Below are 22,849 nucleotides of genomic sequence, written 5' to 3'. Positions count from 1 at the left end.
GACTTCAGATACAGTATTAGGGGACCACTAAGGTCTATATAAAAGAGACTTCAGATACAGTATTAGGGGACCACTAAGGTCTATATAAAAGAGACTTCAGATACAGTAATATAAAAGAGACTTCAGATACAGTATTAGGGGACCACTAAGGTCTATATAAAAGAGACTTCCCACTAAGGTCTATATAAAAGAGACTTCAGATACAGTATTAGGGGACCACTAAGGTCTATATAAAAGAGACTTCAGATATAGTATTAGGGGACCACTAAAGTCTATATAAAAGAGACCTCAGATACAGTATTAGGGGACCACTAAGGTCTATATAAAAGAGACTTCAGATACAGTATTAGGGGACCACTAAGGTCTATATAAAAGAGACTTCAGATACAGTATTAGAGGACCACTAAGGTCTATATAAAAGAGACTTCAGATACAGTATTAGGGGACCACTAAGGTCTATATAAAAGAGACTTCAGATACAGTATTAGAGGACCACTAAGGTCTATATAAAAGAGACTTCAGATACAGTATTAGGGGACCACTAAGGTCTATATAAAAGCAACTTCAGATACAGTATTAACCACTAAGGTCTATATAAAAGAGACTTCAGATACAGTATTAGGGGACCACTAAGGTCTATATAAAAGAGACTTCAGATACAGTATTAGGGGACCACTAAGGTCTATATAAAAGCATCCAAAGAGCACCATGTCATGGCACCTTTAATCTCATTTAGCTATAACATATACAGATATGAAATCAAAGACATGATTGTAGTGAGGTGTGATGGTCTCTGGGGACCATTGATTGGCCGGCTGGACTCCACTGGTTGGACTGGTGTGATGGTGTTCAGGTCTTCCTCAGTGAGGAGTAGAGGACCTCTGGCTCTGCTGGGGACTCTGAACACAAACAGTTCAAACAATATGAGAAACTGTTGGAGACAAACTCCATCAGCAGACAGACAGAGTTTCTCAACAGTTCTTTGTTTGGCTCGCTTCATACGTATGATAAAATGTTAAAATATAGTTTTTTTGAATTTGTATTTTTTAGCAGCATTTGATGAACAACATTTCCCATAAGCCCACAGACTATCACATGTTAAAGGTCATGGTCCAGTCCATGAAGAAGTTGATAAAATATGTTTTAACATCTTGAGCGATAGTCCACCAAACAGAGGGTCGGTGGTTCAAATTTCCATTTTCATTAAACAGCTTAGGTTTTTTCAGAATGAGGACAAAAAAAATGTTGTGCATGTAAACGTAGTCAGTTTTTTGTCCTTTTGTATACATGTATCTTTTCATAGGAATAGTTTGTTATATAACCAAATTTTTTAGGAAATCCTAATTTTCTTTCTTTCTAAAAATTGATATCTGTCTCATTTTCTGTGTTCAGTACAGAGCTGATAGCGGTTATGTTAGCTTAGCTTAGCATAAAGACAGGAAACTGGCTCAGTTTGAAGTTGAGAAATAAAGAGCAGCTGTACCTCTGGTCCTGTTTGATTTGATCACTGATTGTCCATAACTGTCTTCTGTTCCTCTCACTGCTGAGGAGACTGCAGCTGGATCTCTCTCTGGAAAATCAAATAAAATACAGATTACATTACATTACTGCAGGTACTGATACCACTGCTGCTAACAGGTGTAATATAAAGAATATCAATACCACTGCTGTAGGATTATTGTTCACGTAGAATTATAGTTAGAGTTGTTATGGACATGTCTGCAGGTTTTTAGACCTGCTCTGAACAAAGATAGCAAATATAACTGGAGGGAATTTTTCTGTCACCGGATATTGGACCACCACAGAGCTGCACAAAGGCTGTACTTTTCACCACAAGGTACACAACAAACACGTCACTAGATAGAGCAGAGGCTGTAGTGAGAAATCTCACCTTCGTCAGTTTAGTTCACTGGAATTAACAGGAGGAAGTTACTGCTGTGGTTTCACACATAGAGTGGAAACAAAACTATATTGTATGCAATTATAAGTTGTATTTAAGGTCATTTTGAAACACAGAAAATAAAGTGTCTTTGGTCTGCTGAGTGTGTCTCCTCTTTTATGTCCAACCTAAAATTTAAACTCAAAAACATCAAAACTAACACCCTTTGACAAGAGGTCTAGCCCCCTGTGCTGGAGAGGGTGTGGAGTAGTTGGGGATTTCTCACACATCTTCTGGGACTGCCCAAAAATATAAATATACTGGAAGGAGGTAATGAGAGTAATTGGAGAGATATTGGGGTTGAACATATTAGTTGAACATATATTCATTTTATGGAACATGCATTTAAGAGGGTTGGGAGAAAACAAATTGTATATGCTCAGAGCTCTGGTGTTAGTAGCACATAAAATGATTATGAGAAACTGGCTTAAGCCCCACCCACCCACCCTAGAAGAGTTGTCCCAAAGAGTTAAACCTGTCAATTGTATGGAAAGTATAACCGCAAAACTACAATTCAGAATGGTTATTTATTTAGAGAGATGGTCACCTGTCATTCAGTATTCGGCAATAGAATAGTGTGTTAAATTAGAACCGGAGGCTTGCAATTAGGAAAGCAACCTCTCACATCCTGTGTGTTCGTAATAGAATGTTGATTATTGGGTATTTAAGTGCATGTCAATACTACCTGTTTCTGTACCATGTTGTGTGAGATGCCTTGTCAAGGATCTTGTTTTAATAAATGTTCAAAAAAAAAAAAAAAAAAAACATCAAAACTGCAACCAAGAGCCTGGGTCTGTCCCAGGTTTCTTCCTAATAGGGAGTTTTTCCTCGCCACTGTCACACTGCTTGCTCTTGGGGGGAATTATTAGAATTGTTGGGGCTTTGTAAATTATAGAGTGTGGTCTAGACCTACTCTATCTGTAAAGTGTCTCGAGATAACTCTTGTTATGATTTGATACTATAAATAAAATTGAATTGAATTGAACTAATTATTAACACTTGAAATACAATTGTGAGCCAAAATGTAGATGTAACATGTAACATGTAGTTCTAACATTCATAGAAAATGTTTTTTCTTTGCTTGCTAATTTACATTGAATCAAGATAGCCAACCACCTATCATATTTTATAACAGTTTATATCTATATATCTAAGCTATTTGGGGGGGTTGGAAACCCCATGCCCCCCATAAATTACGCCTATGTCACTATACTGCTCCTGATGGGACAGAAAGAGGTGACTGTGGCGGCCGTAAGAGACAAAGATCTCACTTTCTCTGGACAATAGTGGCATCTCTCTTCTACAGAGAGTCGCTAGTATGTTGCTATGTCTGTTTTGAATCTGCCCCACATGAGCTCTCCGTTGGTAGCAGAGCCGTGAACCGTAATCAATGACCCATCTAGGAGACACACCCAGAGTCCTTGATTTATAGGTAGATGTAAAATGTTCAATTATAATTCATTGTCCCCTGGGGAAACATTTGTTAGACTCCGTTGCTGACAACTTTAACTCCACTTGTTGGTTACAACATGGAAAATAAAGAAGCCATTTTACTATTCATATTAAATAAACTGATAAATAACAATTTGTGTAAAACCGTACAACAGTTCCCTCATTTTAGATATATTTTATATGATCAGAACGTGAAGAGATATGTAACTCTGCACATTTACAATTTATATCATCTTTGTTTAATTGACAGTCCTGCAGTGTAGGGTGTGTACACCCCCACTCAGCTGAACTGTTGCTATGAGAAACAGGAAAGTGGACGACCACAGATTTGTTAGAGCTGGTAGAGCTGTTAGAGCTGTTAACCACAGGGTACAAAACTCCCAGACTCAAATGCAAAACACAACACATGCTTTTATCCACTAAAATAGACCATACTGTGTAAAAGTTGTGAACTAATAACACTGCTTTATTTTCTTTATTCTCATTCTATAAAAAGATTTTTCCTGAATGTCCTCAAGGTCTAAAACTCAAATCAGTCCTCACGAGGATATTAAAATGAGAATACACACACACTGTCCCCAAGAGTCCCCTTGAAAAGCAAACAAAACATATTTACCTTGGTAAATTGGCACTTGCAGGTTATGTGCTATTCGGACATCAGTGTATGTGATGTCATCTGTGTTGTCATCATCTCCAGCGTCAGCAGCTGTAATGAACCAAAGTTAACATCAATTTCAATGAATTTGAAATAAAAATGCCTGAAGATGGAAATGTAAGAAGAATTATGTGACCCCATCAAAGCTGCAGAACATACTATATACTCTTTATTTGACACATTTTGCTCCAATTCTAAAATATCAATATTGTTTTTTTTGTCACCCTTGTCTAACCTTTCCTTTGCCTACGGATGCATCGTCTCACCAGTAGAACCAGCACAACCAGTAGAACAATCCCAATCAGGACACCGACTGAAACAGCAGATTGCAACACAGAGGGACGAGGAGAGGAATCAGGACTAGAGGGGGATGTAGGAGGACTTGCAGTCGTAATTTTCCCTAAAATGAACAAAAGAAATATGATTTAAAAGCATAGAAATGATAATAAGTAGATAACAATATTAGTCACTTCACTGTGCTGTTATTTTATGCAGTATTTGAAGTCATGTGCTTGGGGCAGTTTATTAGACTATATGACTATATAATAAACAGTGTGTTTGCTTTCACCCCTGAGCAGTTTGGTCCGTTTTAACCAAATAGTCCAGTTGGTTTGTGGGGGTGTGAAAGCTCATCAGAACACTGGTGTGGAACTCTGGTCCGCTTGAAAATGGAGGTCTCAGGGCAATTTCACACCTGAAGTTGGTTTGCTTCGGTCCAAATCAGTTGATGAGTTTGTTAACTTGGAGCATTTCCACCTTGGTTTGGTTTGGTTTCAGACAGAAAAAATCCAACCATACCAAAATGCGTCATTACAAACCACGGAAAAACTTTTACTTATTGGTCAGATGTGTCTGAGGGGTGGGAGCAAGAAAGTAAAAACAGGAAGAAGCTCCTGTGTCTAACCAGCTCATTTCATTTCTATCATTCTTCACACATTGTTTCTACGTCTGAGAGAGACAGAGACTTGGCAGCAGCAGCCGCTTCAACCACGGAGATCGAAGCCGGCCCGAGGCATAAGCAAACTAATCGGCTCCTTGGGGGCCATAATCCCTCACGGTTTGAACCCACTTTTGCACAAATAGAATAGGGGGGGAGGGTCCTTATGCATCTGTGCCCAGGGGTACAGTAGTTCCATCACTGTATTAATACATAACCTCATTGTATTCATTTGTAATGTAACATTATAGTGTGACATTTGTGTCAATAATCGTCAAGCACAGGTGAATCCGCGTGGTGGGAGGTGGCCCCCAAATCGAATTCTGCTAAGGGCCCCCAAAAGGCTCGGGCCGGCGCTGACGGAGATGTGAGTGATGCCGGCTTTGAACGCAATCTATTTCTGTGAGAGAAACATGGAAACTGCTACAGTTTGCTGCTCTGCCGCATCGCACACTGCAAAGCTACCTGACAACAGGAGCTGTTTAGCTCCGAGACTGGTTGGCTCTGTTACAGGTCGGATCACGTTCTCACCACGAACAAAATGTTTGGTGCTGCTTGACAAATAAGGTCTGAACGCAGACTGAACCAAATGAAAAATTTTGCAACTTCACTCTAATTGCCCTAATTGCACCAAGTCCACCATACTACAGGTGGGAAAGTGAATGATGACCTTTAACCTCCTCACCTGTGACAGAGACCCAGCTGGGTGGAGACTCTCCAACACTGCTGATGTTGCACTTGTAGAGGCCTTCATCAGACCTGGAAACATGGTGGATGGTCATGTGACCTGCAGGCTCAGTCCTGATGAAGGAGCCATCTTTATAGAAACCAGCTGGGAGGTTGGAGGACATCTTTGTTTTACAGGTCAGAGTGAGGTCTTCTCCCTCCATCACAGGGAGGACAGGACTCTGCAGGATCACTGGTCCACCTCAACACAGAGACAAACTACAGCATGTCATCCATTCACACACAGCTTCATCAATACTGACTCCACAGTCTGATCTTACCAGTGACAGTGATGGTGATGCTGTTACTGGTTGCTCCCTCTCTGGACTCACACCAGTAAACTCCACTGTCCTCTTGAATAATTAAGCTGATGTTACAAGAAGAACCAGCAGATCTTCCCCAGCCATCTCCACACTGAGTCCTGGTTTTTCTGGATGTGTTCCTCCTCAGAGTCCATCCAGCAGAGCTGTCGTCCTCCTCACAGCTCAGAGAGACAGATTGTCCTTGAAACATCTGAGAGCTGCTGGGACTCACAGTCAGAGAGGCTGGAGGTAGCAGGCCAGAAATATGCAGTTAGATGGATAGATAGATAGTATTTTTTTATTGATCCCCAAAGAAATGGGAAATAATGGTGTTGCAGCAGCAAAAATATCAGACACACAGCACACATACAGAGTATACATTAAATAATAGGAAACAATATACATTAAATAATTTGGAAATAAAATGTACAACTTGATTCAACAGATATAGATAAAGTTAATGTACAAGTGGGGGAGTCGTATTTTGACAACAATTATTTTGTCCACATTCCTCATATTCTACCTTTTCACTGTTCACTGCTGAACTGCACTTCCTCCTCAAACACTGTCTGAAACACACACTTTTGTATCAGGAAGTGAATCACTTTTCGGCCGTCACAACAGATGTTTAGTTTTGATGGACAAAGTTTACTGACCTTGGTTTGTTGTGCAGCTCAGCAGTGAGATCACAACTGAAGAGAAATTAACCTCAGCTTAGTTAAACAGGCAACAAGACATCAAAATAGAACTCTGGTTGTAATGCACCGAAAAACCACTACGCATTGATATGAGATAGTTTATAGGTGAGAAAACATCAGTCAATGTGAAGTTCATACTCTCTTGTCTGAACTGTATAAGATCTCTTTATGTGTAGTTGAAGTCAGTCTTTGCATACATCAGTCACTTTTTAACTGTTGCTCTCAACACAACAGACATGTTCAGAACTACTCTTTGGAGACAAATTAACACTCACACATTGATATTAGATCATTTTGGGGAAAACAATCATTGAAGTTTATACTCTCTTGTCTTAGCTGTATATGATCTCTTGATGCTGTTGAATTCAGTCTTTGCATTCATCAGTCACTCTTCAACTCACTGCTCTATAAACAGCAGACATGTTTTAAAACTGACCTTTGAGACAAACACTCACACATTAGGTTGAACTCACCCAGCAGCAGCTGTAGAGATGGTTCCTCCATTTGAAATGTTGGTCATCTGAGATCAGCACTATAGGTGTCTAACCAGACACACAGTAACAGTAAAGCCCACCTCCTTCCTCATCATGTGTCACTGTTGAGGTTTTCTGACAAGCAGTATGCAGGAAATAGCTTTTTTTTGTTTTGTGTCTTTGTATTTCATACGTCAGAAATGATGAAGTTTAAGAAAATGGCCTTTAAACCATCAAAATTAACAATAAGGTCGTGCACAGCTGGACACATGCATGTGTTTGAACTGTGAGAGGAAACCCACACAGCCGTCCCGTTATGCTGTGTGTCAGTCATAGAGTTAACAGACTTCTGTGTATATATAGGAAGCACCTCTAGCTTTGATTGATTATTCTATAGTACTTGATGGTATTTTAATATTTAATTTACGTCTTTTGCTAGACCTAGGGATTTTAATGGCTATTTGGTATTTTATTTTCCTTTTTTCTTACATCTTTATGCAGCCATTGTTAAACATGCTGATATGCAGGGTGCAATTTGTAAAAAAAAGCAGAGGGGGTTATGCACAACAAAATAAAGGTTTTATTTTGTTGTGCATAATCAAAACTTAATCAAAAATTAAATCCCCCCTTCCAATACCACCGTAGATATAGTGCCACTCGGCCAGCCGTGCCAAAAGGCTTATTTATGCACTTCAATATCCAACGGAAAATAATCTCAACTGAAATGGCACAACGTGGTGTCAACATAAAACACGGCACGTTCAAGCCAGAGAGCGGAGTTCGCTTCATGGAGAAAACTAAATACTTTCACCCAGGAAACGCTCGTTCGTTCCTCAGGAGTGTTTTAATCCAAACCACCATCTTTTTCCTAAACTTAACTAGTCGTTTTGGTGCCTAAACTTAACTGTCATTGTCCAGAAAATACAATCAACATGCTGCTCTTTCTTTATTGGTCATAAAAGTGAAACATTGATATTAAATATGATACATGGTACTTTGTAACCATTTCTTTAAACAGACTGCTACTGCCGTGATGTAAACAAATGTGTTTCTGCACTAAATATAGTTCAGCGTTGTGTAAAAACAGATCAAGTGTGGCAGAAAACAGTGACAGAGGGAAAGACAACTGCAGAATGACATTCTTAAAGCTCTCATGGCGACATTTCTGCTCCTGTTGTTCCTTCTGTCTGAAGCAACTTCTGGTAAATATCAGCTTTTATTATGAAAAGATTCATGTAGACGTGAAATGTTTCTGACCAGTGTTATAGAAAGATGCCATGATGTCAAGTTTTACTTTGATAAAAAAAAATGCCACAGTTAATTTCATGGGTCATGACAAATTGAATCTTTTTAATTGTTAATTCTTGATTATAATTGTTTTTCAGACCCACATGTGCTACAATGCACCCTGGAGATGATGTCACTCTGAAATGTGAGGCGGCAGATGTCCCTATCAGCGTTGTAGAGTGGAGCAGACCTGACCTGGTGCCTTAAACATCGATGGACACCTGCAAAAAAAGCAACAGAACCCATCCTTTAAAGGTAGAGTGGACCTGATGGACAGAGAGCTGAAGGACGGAGACGTGTCTTTAACTCTCAAGAATGTGAACAGTGTAATGTTCTGGAATGAAACTCCGACACAGCAAAGTAGCTTTTAGACTCTTTAGTGAACTTATAAATCTCCGTTACAATCCTTTACATTTTCTGTTCTGCCATCTTGTTGTTTTGTTTTTCTGACTACTTCCTCGCTTCTGCAGTCTCAACACAACAATGAAACTAAAGCGCCCCCTTGTGGACTCAATAAACAAATGTCTGCTTACAACTTGAGACACATCACGTGTGGGAATACTATAACATCATAACCGTGTTATAAATCATAAACATTACAAACAGCTACGACAGTGGAACATACGAGTGTCAAGCTGCATCACTTGGTTTAAAGGAACACGCCGACTTATTGGGAATTTAGCTTATTCACCGTAACCCCCAGAGTAAGACAAGGCCATACATGAGACACAGCCATCTTCTAACTGTAAACAAACCGGGAACTATATTCTCAGGCGGAAGAATATAGTACTTGGGCGGAGTGATATGCTCGCAGCAAGCCTGTCTGAGAATATAGTTCCCGGTTTGTTTACTGTTAGAAGGTGGCTGTGTCTCATGTTACGTTGTTTTTTGTACACGCTGTAACTATACAAATCACAACATGTAAATAGGAACATGTTGGTGTTATTTTGTCACTTTTGTCACAATTCGGAGCAGTAGGCTAGTTGGAACCAGTTACCTACAGGATCTGTGCTAGGCTAAGCTAATGCTGGAACCGTCAGACAGCGTTACAGCACACATGGAGATGAGAAGGGTATGTATGGACTAGTCTTACTCTGGGGGTTACGGTGAATAAGCTAAAGTCCCAATAAGTCGGCGTGTTCCTTTAAGATGTAAAAAGAGCACCTTCATCGACTCTGAGCCAATCACAACCATCCGTCTGCAGGTTCCAGAGCCAGCAGGTGAGTGAGTCTCTCTCAGTGAGTTTTTCTGAGTATCAGGTTGTAGCTGCAGTTTCTAACATCAGAGAGGATGAAGACTGCTCCACTATCACACATTTACTGACTCATGTTTTTTTTTTTTTTTTTTTTTTTTTATCTTCAGGACATCCCATGGATGAAAACACAATGAACGATGCCCGTGTGGATGGAAACTTCCCCCGTGGTTACGTTGACCGCCTGCTGCTGATGAATCGGGAGACGATCAGTGCCTCTGTGTCAAGTCTCAGAGCTCTTTACACCTCACTGTTTTCTGAAATCTCTATTACAGTTTATATTGTTTGTATTGTTTTGCTCCAAGTGTAAGACATATTGTATCATACATTTCTGGACAGTTTTAAAGTCAATGAAGTCTAATAAAGCTAGCAATGTTTCCAAATAATTTCATTTGATCCATCAATGGATTAGAAGTTCTGTACGTTATAATTAAACCATATCAACTGATCTAATTACACTGATTTGATTCTGAGATTTTACAGTGCTATGGATGAAGTAAACATGGATTCAATAACTGGAAAACACTCTAACAGATTAAAGTTTACAGGTCTGGAAAAAGATGATCACTTAGGTTTCTAAGGTCAAACTGCTAGTGTAATGAGTGTTTATGTGAAGGAAAAGAAGTGTGTCTTTACAGTGTATATGACATACACTCAGCAAAAAAAGAAACGTTTCCCTGTCAACTGCTTTTATATTTTAAGCAAACTTAATATATGCAAATATGTGCATGAACATTAAAAGATTTAACAACTAAGACATAAACTCAACAATTTTCACAGACATGTGACTAACAGAAATGGAATAATGTGTCCCTGAACAAAGGGGGAGGGTCAAAATCAAAAGTAGCCCTCAGTATCCGGTGTGGCCACCAGCTGCACTAAGTACTGCAGTACATCTCCTCCTCATGTACTGCACCAGACTGGCCAGTTCTTGATATTTGTTGTTTCCATCCTGTACCTGTCCCTCAGGTGTGATATTCGGATGTAGCGATCTTATGCAGGTGTTGTTACACGTGGTCTGCCACTGCGAGGACGATCAGCTGTGCTTCCTGTCTACCTGTAGTGCTGTCTTAGGGGTCTCACAGTAGGGACATCTGGTCACATCTGCTGTCCTCATGCCTCCTTGCACCATGCCTACGCAGATTAGCAGGGACCCTGGGCGACTTTCTTTTGGTATTTTTCCGAGTCAATAGAAAGATCTCTTTACTTTCCTAATTTTCTTTTAACTTTGACCTTAATTGCCTACAGCCCATAAGCTGTTATTTGCATTTTTTGGCATGTTTGTATGTAACAAAAATGAAATATTATGTGAAAGTGCAAAGCGCTGGAAAAAATATTGAATGCTGAAAAAGACTAATATGAGAGAATTAACAGTCAAGCTGATGTATGCATTTGATTGCTTGGTAATTATCAGTGTTGATGTGTAGTATAGAGAAGGGGGAGCATGGTGCCCTGCTTAAGAGCACCTGGCAGTGCCCAGGAGGTGAACTGACATCTCTCCAGCTACCAACCCACACTCTGTACTTTGGTCTGTACTGGGACTTGACTTGATGCTCCGGTTCCCAACCCAAGTCCCTACGGACTGAGCTACTGCCACCCCTTTACCAAGCAATCAAATGCACACATCAGCTTGACTGTTTATTCTCTCATATCAGTCTCAGCACTCAATATTTATTCCAGCACTTTGCACTGTCACATTTTATTTTATTTTTGTAACATACAAACATGCCAAAAGCTGCAAAACAATGCTCTGACTACTATTGCACAATGTATTGTGATTCATGCCTCATCCCATGCCTTCAAACTGAAAAAGACCAAACAGATATACCACAAACGTGGTGTTGAAAAGAGTAATTTGACACTAAAAAGAGAAAGTATTGTTGTAGCTACGGTCACTTGCTAAATACTTACCTGTAGTCCCTGTAAGAGTAAGTAAACATGTATTTGGGTACTTAAAATGGGTATTGACACAAAGTAACAGTAGAAGCAATAGTGAGTATGGTACCAAGAGTAGCATGTTTGTTTGGTGTATGAGTTATGTGGATTTATAGTATATTGTCATTAATAGTAATTGTGTAAGAGTTATGAAAGTATATGGTATGAACCAGTATTGCAGAAGTAGAAGTCGGTACGTGATGAGCGAGTTTATGTGTACATCCTACAGCTCCTGATCTGAACTGAATGGTGTTTTCAGATTTCCTACAGGAAATAAATGTTATTCCAAGAGTGAGCGTCACCTCATTCTTAAAAGTGTAACAAACGCTGCGCCCCGAGATGGCAAACGCTTCTACCAACCTTCGCTGCAAAACATAGTTTAGGTTAGTCTCTTTTGAATTTTTTTTGAAAAGGAATACATATTTAGATTCTGATTATGACCTATAATTAAAAATTATTCATACTCCTTAACTCAGTTTAGTCATTAATAATGTCTTTCAAATTAAAGAATCCAGTTGTGTACGGAGGATGGAACATGACTTAAGTCTAAAAAAATAAATGTTTAAATAAATACAGAAATAAATAAATGAAAAACACTAATAAAAACATTTCCATTTGGTGGCGACAGGTGTAATCCTGAAATATTTACACACTGTATAAGAGCCATTTTCATTTGTTTTGGGTGCAGGACACACATTGTCCACTGGTGTCACTAGTGTGCTTCTGATAGGAACCTTTCAACAAGTAACAGAGGGTGCTGTTAATCGATCGGAGGAGCACAAATAAGTTTCTAATAGTGTATCTCTCTCTCTCTGTCTCCAGCATTCTACAGCAGGACACACATCCAGTCAAGTTGTGACTGAGAATGAAAGACTGCACAGAAAGTGATTATGTAGCACAGCAGTGCTCCTGATGGACTTGTAGAGAAGTGGGATCAGTAAGATGTTTAAAGTTATTTTTGAGCTAATAAGTGCTACACTGTGTGTCATGTTGTTGAGTTTCCATGTTCTCATCAGCAGTGTTATTGTTGAGTTTGAGTGTGTTTGTTTTATGTTCAGTTATTAGAGGACAGGTCTATGTGTAAAGTGTTAAATGTAGCAGTAAAATGTGTATGTTTATATACTGTAGATATGTATGTTTTATTGTTGTTTATCTGTCAGCTGCACATGCTCAGTGTAGACGGCTTGTTGAAAGAGCCTGGAGGTGAACAGTTAGCAGGAACACTCAGAGTCCAGCAGAGGGCCACATGGTCTGGGTATAGTACAGTATATATATAGCGCAGTGCTGTACAGTTCCAGCCACTCACACGTGCACAAGTTCACAGAGCAAAGTTTACAGTGCATCGTTGTGTAGAAACAGATCAAGAGAGGGAGAGAACAGGGAAGGACAGAAATATGACAGGTTACACTCGCTCATGGCTCCATTAATGCTCCTGTTGATCTATCTGACTGCAGCAGCTTCTGGTAAATATCAGACTTTTATTGTGAAAAGATTCATGTAGACTTTATTTCTGACCTGTCTTACAGAAGTATGTCCTCTTGTTAGGAGAAAATGTAAATGTGTTTAAAACAGATACATTGATGGATTTATATATAATACATTTCAGTTTCTTTTGATAATGAGACTGGATTTATGAAAGTGTGACTAATTAAGTGGAATTTTATGTATAAATACTATGTAACATATTTTACTGCATTATACAGTATTGGTTTTGCGATAAATAAGTGTCAGGACTCTCAAGTTTTGAAGACAGACAAGAGTGACATTCTTGGGGTTAAAAAGGGGAGGTGGGTTGTACAGATCGTGGAAATGGGGGTGTTTCTTATTATTCGTGTTTTTGTTATTAATAATTGCTCAGACTTACAGAAGAAACTTTTGAGCGTTGACCACTTCATTTCCTGCATTCTAGTGAATTTGTATCGCTCATATTCTTTTTTTTTTTTTTTTTTTCTCTTGACGCTGCCTTAACTGTTCACGGCTCCTGCTTTTGCCAATATCTGCTTTTGTGTTTTACTTTTGTGTCAATAATAAAGATCCTATTCTGAAATGCAATTTATAATCTGTTGATGTAATGCACTTGAACTGAATTGTAATATAATACACTTGTAGTGTAATAGCAACATTCATGCTTAAGTATAACAAAATGGGGATAAAAGTACAGATGAAATATACTTCAAACAATTTGTTTCTACCTTACACTATAATAACATTGCACTGAAAGTACGTGTTTATGATGTTTAGGTTGTAGTTGAGCTTCACTTCAAACACATTATTATTGTCATAGTGGGACACTTTAAAAGCACTAAATATAGTTACAAAGTACATTTGTAGATCACTTGAAATATCACAGAGGCATAATAAATTGACAGTTTAAAGTAATTATAAGTATGATAGCAGTATGCATAAAATATACTTAAACACAACTATAAGTTGCGCTGCAATGCCTTTTTAAGTGTATTTCAATAAGAATGGCAATACAATGCAGTTGTACTGTAAGTGTGCTTAATTGCTCATGAATATTCATTTTCATTAGTGTATTTTAGTGCACTTGAAGTTTAAAAAAAGTTGTTCCATTTTAGTATACTATTTACACTTGAAGTGTAGTCAAATAGATGTTAAGTTGAAGTTAATACATAATTGAATACACTTAACTATACTTGGATTTGACGAAAATAGTACAACATTTTGAAAATATACTTAGTACACTTTATTAAAGTATATTTTTAATAGAATGCTTTTTCACCAGGGTATATATAGGAACCTTTCAACAAGTAACAGAGGGTGCTGTTAATCGATCGGAGGAGCACAAATAAGTTTCTAATAGTGTATCTCTCTCTCTCTGTCTCCAGCATTCTACAGCAGGACACACATCCAGTCAAGTTGTGACTGAGAATGAAAGACTGCACAGAAAGTGATTATGTAGCACAGCAGTGCTCCTGATGGACTTGTAGAGAAGTGGGATCAGTAAGATGTTTAAAGTTATTTTTGAGCTAATAAGTGCTACACTGTGTGTCATGTTGTTGAGTTTCCATGTTCTCATCAGCAGTGTTATTGTTGAGTTTGAGTGTGTTTGTTTTATGTTCAGTTATTAGAGGACAGGTCTATGTGTAAAGTGTTAAATGTAGCAGTAAAATGTGTATGTTTATATACTGTAGATATGTATGTTTTATTGTTGTTTATCTGTCAGCTGCACATGCTCAGTGTAGACAGCTGGTTGAAAGAGCCTGGAGGTGAACAGTTAGCAGGAACACTCAGAGTCCAGCAGAGGGCCACATGGTCTGGGTATAGTACAGTATATATATAGCGCAGTGCTGTACAGTTCCAGCCACTCACACGTACACCAGTTCACAGAGCAAAGTTTACAGTCCAGCGTGGTGTAGAAACGGATCAAGAGAGGGAGAGAACAGGGAAGGAGAGAAATATGACCGGTTACATTCGTTCAGCTCTCATGGCTCCATTAATACTCCTGTTGATCCTTCTGTCTGGAGCAGCTTCTGGTAAATATCAGACTTTTATTGTGAAAAGATTCATGTAGACTTTATTTCTGACCTGTCTTACAGAAGTATGTCCTCTTGTTAGGAGAAAATGTAAATGTGTTTAAAACAGATACATTGATGGATTTATATATAATACATTTCAGTTTCTTTTGATAATGAGACTGGATTTATGAAAGTGTGACTAATTAAGTGGAATTTTATGTATAAATACTATGTAACATATTTTACTGCATTATACAGTATTGGTTTTGCAATAAATAAGTGTCAGGACTCTCAAGTTTTGAAGACAGACAAGAGTGACATTCTTGGGGTTAAAAAGGGGAGGTGGGTTGTACAGATCGTGGAAATGGGGGTGTTTCTTATTATTAGTGTTTTTGTTATTAATAATTGCTTAGACTTACAGAAGAAACTTTTGAGCATTGACCACTTCATTTCCTGCATTCTAGTGAATTTGTATGCACCTATTTTTACCTTTTTCTGAATCAATTTATACTGGAAATATTTTTATGTAAAGAGAAACATAGATTACAATTCAAATATAAAACATAATGGAATATATTACAATAAGGCTCTCAGGCATTCTGTATTGCTTTCTATCTAGCTATCTATTTATTCTCCTGTAGATCAGCTTTTCTAATTATATCTGATTCAGCACACATGTAGCTTAGTCCTCCCTCCTCTTTTGCATCTTTTGTTGAGGAAGTAACCTCCTTAAATGTGCATATGGCAATTATTCACATCAATAATACATTAATTCATTTTAATTTATTAATAAACCCCTGGACTGTAATATTGTTAAGTTTGAGCAAGATTTCTGCTCAAAACTTTGTGCACATTCAAAATATATCTGTGCTCTCTGAGTTTTGGAGGAGTCGTGATACTTTGAGAAAAATAAAGGTATAATAGTCACTATATTTCAGAAAATAATCCTGCACCATAGTCTGCTGTGCATTACGTGATTGCTCTGCTGATACGGTAGATCTCAGGCCCTCTGACAGACTCAGAGCCCCGTTTGGGTCTCTGGTCTCTATGCTTTTTTTTCATTGGTTGTTGCGTTAAATCTTACCCAGATACATTAGTGCTACTTTCTGATTGGCTATTGTGTAGCCCCTTTCCTTTCTTTTGATTGGCTGATAAGTGGCGTTCATGGACATCGGAAAAACGTTTTTCCGAGTGAAAACGTCACCATTCACGTAACTTCCTGTGGGAATCAGAGGTGGGAAACTCGGGCTGAATTTTGCTAACCGAGTTTTTCAGTTAGTGACGCGTTGTTGACAACTGACGTTTGATGGAGGTGACTTTGGTTCACTGAACATATTTTATTGACAATAAACTGTTTATTGTTGACAAATGCCTCTGCCAATAAACATACACAGACATAATATGTTTCAAATTATTCATAAATAGGCCTATGTATAAAAAAACAACACATTATCCGTGTCTTTTCCCATTGGTTGTCCTGCAGATAACGCAAACAAACTAGAGCCCTGCAAGCCCATTCGGGCTCGGGTCGGACACGGGCTTATTTTAGCTTCTCTCTTCATTGTGCCCATGTTAAGGCTGTTTTACAGTTGTGCGGAGGCTCCACGCAGAGCTCTCGCCGTAGTGGCCTGATGTTTATACTTGTGCGCTGGTGTGTGCGTCGAGACGCGTGTGTGTGTGTGTTGGGAGTGTGTGGTAGAGTGAAGACACATATAGCCGACGGCCGACCGTTGACAGAAAACCCCGTTGATATGATCAGTCGCGTCCCCGAGGTCCAAAAAACTGCCACAGAACCGACCAAAAAGACGAGAGGAGACGAGACGTAATACGTCTCCATAACAGCAGGCGGCGCTAATCTGTAATGTTGCCCAAGAAATGAAAACCGGCAGCTGATTGGACGAACGCGTCACATGGGTTTGTTTTCTCCGGAAACTCAGATCTCATATTGTACTAAAATAGTTCACTGAAACGTGTTTCTGAGAACATTTTAAGCGAGAAATAGGCCGTGCAGTCGCTGAATCTGTCTTTTCAGATCAACAAAGGTCAGTTTAGAAGATTTTCATCAGATTTTGAGAGACTCTAGTCACCTAAATGCGCTCGTCATTTCCGGGTGAGTCCCGACTTCCCTGCCGTCGACCAAACATGTCAGGTCGGCCAAAATGAACGCAGACGGGACACACTGAACAGATTTGAGTCACTTACCTCGCCAGACTGTCCCACGGCCGATAATCAGCCTGATGTGTCCCTGGCCGTAGAGGGAGAAGTGAGAGAGTGCCGGCGATCGGAGCGAGTAGCGACTCTAGAGTCATAGTGACAGAAACAAAGTGTCTCCCCTGTGTTTTCTGACCACGCCGGGGAATCTGTAGCAGGAAAAGTTGGCCCTCTCCTTGATTTCATGTTGTTTATGGAGAAGGTGTGACGTGTGTGTGTTTGCGTGTGGAGCAGAGACAGCGCGCGACAGAGAGAGAGAGAGAGAGAGAGCGCATCAGAGAGCACACGCGTCAGAGAGACCTTAAAGTGATTGATGTTGGTCTAGGGTCGGGCCAGGTTCGGGCGTTGTCGGGCTGGGGTCGGGTAGTGCTTGAACACCACGGGCCAGGGCCGGGTTAGGGCTGGACTTTTTGGCCTGTGCAGGGCTCTAAAACAAACATCTGGCGATGTGCTGTTTGGATGCTCGTATAAGAAAACAGCAGAAAATCTTTTGTTATTGTGGCCTCCATGTTTTCACACACCTTTTTCACATTACCAAAGGGTAATTTATGTTTGACAAACTGCATAGTTTTGAAAAATGCTTGTTGTATGAAGAAGGGGAGAGACCAAGAGATACAGAAGGAGGGAAAGAGCAGGAGGGTGTGGACTACATAACAAATCATTTGTGGTTATCTGATTTTTATTTTGGATATTTGAAATGAAAAGCCCAATACACATGAATGGCAAAGCATTTGTCCTAAGAAGAATAATGATATGTTCTTTTTGATTAAGAAGAATTGAAATACGGATATTTGCAATAAATATCCAGTTTAGCTATTACATATTAAAACGACTTGCCTGTGACGTGCTGCATTGTGATTGGTGGATTTAAACAGAGCTGTATAGTAACGAAGTAGAACTACTTCACTACTGTACTTAAGTACTTAAAAGCTGTATCTGTACTCTACTGGAGTATTATATTTTTCTCCTACTTCCACTTTTACTTGAGTACATATTTTCGATGAGTTTAATACTTTTACTCTGATAGATTTTTTTTATGTGCTCCATCATAGGAATAGGAATACGTCCAAATTGATGATCAAACCAGCTCACTTCATCTAAATACACAAGATACACAAGATATATTGCTAACATTATGTAGCTAATGTTAAACATCGCTAAAGTAGCTGACTGCTACAGCACCGATGTAGCTAACGTTAGCTGCTTAAGTTGTTTATAAAGTGGAAGTAGACAACTTATCAACTAGCTAGCTAATCTGTCTGCTTATCAACTCCTTGTACGGATTATAGTAACTTTTACCACGGTTTATTGTAGAAAGGCTACCGCCAGAAAACCGTAGATAATCAAAAAGACATCATTCATGGATCACTGATGTTTGTTTGACTGCCGATGTTAGCTAGCACGCTGCAATCATGTCCGATGGCAGACAAAATTTCAAAATAAAAAGCAATCCAACAGCACATTATACAATGAAAACAAAGTCAGGTTTTCTTGCGGCGGCATTTATAAAATGAGCAGTGGTGAAAGTTATTATAGTCCGCGGATGTATTAAGAGAACGTTAGTCTAGCTAGCCATGTTATGATGGGAAGTGGAACTGACAATGGTCGTTCTTCTCCGTTTTTTGGTGAATTTCTGTATCAGAAACAGCGCCGCCTATAGGCCTGGCATATGAAGTAGCGTATTGAGTCATTTACAAATGGATTTGTTTGGACGCAACTATTCTTGAAATGAATCCAGGGAAGACGGGTAAAAAAAAGATTGTTTTGGTACGTGTGGACGTGGTCTCAGTCTGCCGTGACTCCTGAATGTTAACTGTTTGACCCTGTGATGTGAAGCTGCTAGTTTATCTGGATGTTGCTAGCTTGCTAACTTTCCTGTAGCTACATCACACATGTTACTAGCTAGTGTGTGATACGTGTTTTGGGGCTTTAAACATTACGGTGCTGGAGAGGATGTTCATTTGACTTGCACAGTGTGACATTAGTACATTTTATTTCAGTATTTGTTAATATTTGTTATTTTTTATATAATATATTTAATATTTGTTCATTCCTTTGGCTACAGCCGTGGCTAAACATTTAATATTACATAATATAAACAATATGATATTCAAACTTTGGACTGCTTTCTTTAATAACTAAATAACACAGTACTTTTACTTTCAGTATTTGAGTAGTACATTTTAAAATAAACTACTTGCAATACTTAAGTACAACATTTTTTGAATACATACAGTTTTATATCTATGAGAGCAGGAACACATTTCCTACATCAGGACACCTGGAGTCTGTTTTTCTGTTTTAGAGACTCTGACTGAGGAAGAGATCAGATCAGCTGTTCTAATCTAAGGAGATGATAAGACCTGAACTATTGATTAGAAGTTGATCATCTTCATGTGTCTCAACAACAGCTTTGGAGGAGCGCTTTGTTTCTTTGTGGATGAAGAGGGTTAGGGTTAGTTGACCTTGTGGTAATAAAGTCCTGTGATATCTCTGCAGTTGTGACAGATCAGTGAAGGTCTCCATCAGGTGAGACTCTACAGAGACCTTCTGCAGGGACACACCTGGAGACAACTGTTGGAACACCATGACTTATTATTATTAAAAGTAGTTTATTATTGTTTTTCAGACCTGATTGAGGTACCAGTGGATCCTGGAGATGATGTCATTCTACCATGTCAGGCTGATGATTCCTCCATCAGTGCTGTAGAGTGGAGCAGACCTGACCTGGATCCAGATATCGTCCTCTTAAACATTGACGGACACTTGAAATCAACCTACCAGAATCCATCCTTTAAGGAAAGGGTGGACCTGGTGGACAGAGATCTGAAGGACGGAGACGTGTCTTTAACTCTGAAGAATGTGAGCAGCATCGATAACGGAACATACGAGTGTCGAGTTAAACCAGATGGTTCAAGACATAGAAAGAGAGCCATCATAGACTCTGAGCCAATCAGAATCATCCGTCTGCAGGTTCGAGAGCCAGCAGGTGAGTGAGTCTCTCTCAGTGAGTGTTTCTGAGTATCAGGTTGTAGCTGCAGTTTCTAACATCAGAGAGGATGAAAGCTGCTCCACTATCCTCACATTTACTGACTCATATGTTTTATTATCTTCAGGTCAGAAGAGCGCAATGATTGATGTCCCTGAGGATGGAAACTCCTCTCCTGGAGGCCGATACCATGGACTGGCAGCAGGTGTTCCAGTTGGACTGCTTCTTGTAGTTGTTGCAGTGGTTTGTGTCCTGATGTATAAAAGACATAAAGACATGAGACCAGGACCGCCTGCTGATGATGCTGATCCCCTCCATGAATCACCACCTTGTCGTGGTGGAGGGGCTTGTGTCCCCGAGTCTGAGAACTGTATTGTCTGGAGCTCTAGGGTTTCCCATGACAGATTGGTCGCAGACAAGGGGGAAACTAAGAGTGATTCGCTGCAAATTAACTTTTAGCTTTCAAGAACTAGAAATCTTACACAAGGAAAAGTTGCTTCAGAGAAAAACAAAATGAGCTACTTAATTGATAACTAAAGATATGATGATGTTTTTCATCAGTAAGGTTTGAATTAAGGAGCCAATACAGAGATGTTCAGACAATATGAACTCAGACGCAGTACACATAAAAAGCTTTGCTCCATTAACTTGCTTCAACCTTTAATTACTATTTTACATGGAGTGAAATTTAAATGCTTGCGCTTTAAACTGTTTACTCTTGTATCTTTATCCAATAAATATTTTTTTTCTACATTTGGATCCTCAAGTTGTTTTACTTTGATATATTCATTTTTGTGCACTTTTCTTACTTTGAACACAGATAAAGCAGTTTAAAATATCCAACCTCATATTGTGTGTGTGTGTGTGTGTGTGTGTGTGTGTGTGTGTGTGTGTGTGTGTGTGTGTGTGTGTGTGTGTGTGTGTGTTATATTAATATTTTAAATGTGTAGAGGAGGAGCAGAGATTGTGGGGAGGATGTGATCCTGAGAGACTAAGATCTGAATCTGATGGAGGGTCTCTGGTCTCAGCAGAAGACACCTTTGTCCAACATGTCTCCAGGATTTCACAAACACACTCTAACTTGTTTCATCCTTCTTGTAGTCAGCACGGTCAGAGAGATGCGGACGGTGATAAATCCCAACTGCAGCCTGGGCGACTGCACAGAGAGTCCGCAAGATTTTGTAAAGACACAGACTGCTCTACCTATGACCCCAATCAGTATAAACATTATACACGTTATAGACGTTTAACGGCGACCATGCATGTTGACCATAAGAAACATGAAACATTGCTTAAAGGTTGCTCAGCTCTCCCAACTAAACAATCTGGTGATGCTTTGCCCCCACCTTTATTTAATGTTTTGTTGACTTTTAAACAACATCCTGCTTCTCAAACAAAAGAGAATTAAATTAGATTAGATTAGATTCATAAAACAGGATGTTCAACCTTTTTTGAACTGACTCCAACAGCTGACAGATGAGATGTATCTGTATGGCGCCACATTTCCTGTCTGGGCCTGCCCCAGTAGTCTGAGAACACAATGGGCGGTATTTAGTGGGTGTATTACGTGTTTTGAAAAATTTTAAATTTGCACCTCCAGTCCTCGCCCTCTCTCAGTCTGAGTCAGTATGTGGTGTCAGTTCCTCTTTAATGTAGGTAGAGAGAAACTGCAGCTCTTTATCATCCAGTATGTCTGAACAAACTGGTGAAGTTTCACAGCAGACATCTACATCTACACTTCAGTTAAATATCTGACTGTTTCTGTCAGATGTTTAACTGAACTCAACACTAAATATGATCTATAGAAGCAGATATTATGACTATGATTCTCTCCTTTGTGTCTGTGGTCAATACAACACGAGAGCTCCCATGACACTAAAATTCCGAGTGGTATTTTCCTAGCAACATTAGAGTCATCATAAAATGTTCCACTGATAAATTTCCAGAAGAGGATGGAGACAATGAGCAAGCAAGAAGGATGTCTATACTTTATTATTCATGTCCTGATCAATTATCCATGAGGTCAGTTCTCCATCAACACAAACACAGCAGCTGTTAACATGCATTGTCTTTTATTCCACAAGGGGCTGAGTCACCGTACAACAGCTGCATGGAAACAATGATAGTCACTGAGGAAGTGTTGCAGTAATCCAACATCTAGACTACATACTGTAGATGGATGCATTGAATTTTATTGGTCCAGAATTGGGAAATGTCAGTGCCACAGCAGCAAAATATTTTCGGTTGTTGCCCGGTATGGAACTGGGCCTGATTCCTTTGCTGCACCATAATATCATGTTAGAAAGAGACGCCAAGGGGTCCTGACCAAGAGGAGAGTATTTGACGAGTTAGGAGTGAGAATGTGTTAGGCAGGCAGGGGTGTGACGGCGTCTGCATGTCTTCTCAGTTCACAGTAACCCAGAGCCCATTGTGCATCTTCACAATGTCATACATGTAATGAAGTAAAAAGTACCGAGTATTTCCCTCTGAGTAGAAGTAGAAAGTGGCATGAAA

General features: G+C 39.3%; 3 protein-coding genes across 4 annotated transcripts in view; 2 read left to right on the top strand and 1 right to left on the bottom strand.

The window, feature by feature from the left end:
- The window catches only part of LOC114546120 (low affinity immunoglobulin gamma Fc region receptor II-like), a 1,096,214-nt gene that overhangs the window by 336,499 nt on the left and 736,866 nt on the right, over nucleotides 1–22,849 (top strand). The gene's annotated exons all lie outside the window — the stretch shown is intronic.
- Nucleotides 688–6,248, bottom strand: LOC114574089 (low affinity immunoglobulin gamma Fc region receptor II-like). Its single transcript, XM_028606403.1, has 6 exons — nucleotides 5,991–6,248; nucleotides 5,669–5,911; nucleotides 4,282–4,446; nucleotides 4,008–4,097; nucleotides 1,484–1,570; nucleotides 688–899 (listed from the first exon to the last, which is right to left on the bottom strand). Exons 1-6 carry the CDS (start codon nucleotides 6,220–6,222, stop codon nucleotides 850–852), a joined length of 867 nt encoding a protein of 288 aa, XP_028462204.1. The 5' UTR covers nucleotides 6,223–6,248; the 3' UTR covers nucleotides 688–849.
- Nucleotides 12,956–21,088, top strand: LOC114574096 (uncharacterized). Of its 2 annotated transcripts, none has more exons than XM_028606415.1 (3): nucleotides 12,956–13,119; nucleotides 19,976–20,335; nucleotides 20,463–21,088. In XM_028606415.1, exons 1-3 carry the CDS (start codon nucleotides 13,071–13,073, stop codon nucleotides 20,792–20,794), a joined length of 741 nt encoding a protein of 246 aa, XP_028462216.1. In that variant the 5' UTR covers nucleotides 12,956–13,070; the 3' UTR covers nucleotides 20,795–21,088. The 2 variants fall into 2 exon arrangements, with proteins under 2 accessions (XP_028462216.1, XP_028462215.1); XM_028606414.1 differs by lacking the exon at nucleotides 12,956–13,119 and adding an exon at nucleotides 14,983–15,153.

Source organism: Perca flavescens, chromosome 19, assembly GCF_004354835.1.
Source record: "Perca flavescens isolate YP-PL-M2 chromosome 19, PFLA_1.0, whole genome shotgun sequence".
In the NCBI taxonomy this organism is placed as follows: domain Eukaryota; kingdom Metazoa; phylum Chordata; class Actinopteri; order Perciformes; family Percidae; genus Perca; species Perca flavescens.
Note: the sequence above shows the minus strand (reverse complement) of the source record. Positions and strands in the feature narration are given on the sequence as shown.

Excerpts from the sequence above, each read along its gene's own strand:
- LOC114574089 (XM_028606403.1), bottom strand. The coding sequence starts at position 6,222 with ATGTTTCAAGGACAATCTGTCTCTCTGAGCTGTGAGGAGGACGACAGC. Across the intron at positions 5,912-5,990 it reads CATCACCATCACTGTCACTG|GTGGACCAGTGATCCTGCAG; the intron begins GTAAGATCAGAC and ends CTCTGTGTTGAG. Across the intron at positions 4,098-4,281 it reads CATCCGTAGGCAAAGGAAAG|CTGCTGACGCTGGAGATGAT; the intron begins GTTAGACAAGGG and ends GGTTCATTACAG.
- LOC114574096 (XM_028606414.1), top strand. The coding sequence starts at position 15,078 with ATGACCGGTTACATTCGTTCAGCTCTCATGGCTCCATTAATACTCCTG. Across the intron at positions 15,154-19,975 it reads TCTGTCTGGAGCAGCTTCTG|ACCTGATTGAGGTACCAGTG; the intron begins GTAAATATCAGA and ends ATTGTTTTTCAG. Across the intron at positions 20,336-20,462 it reads GCAGGTTCGAGAGCCAGCAG|GTCAGAAGAGCGCAATGATT; the intron begins GTGAGTGAGTCT and ends TATTATCTTCAG.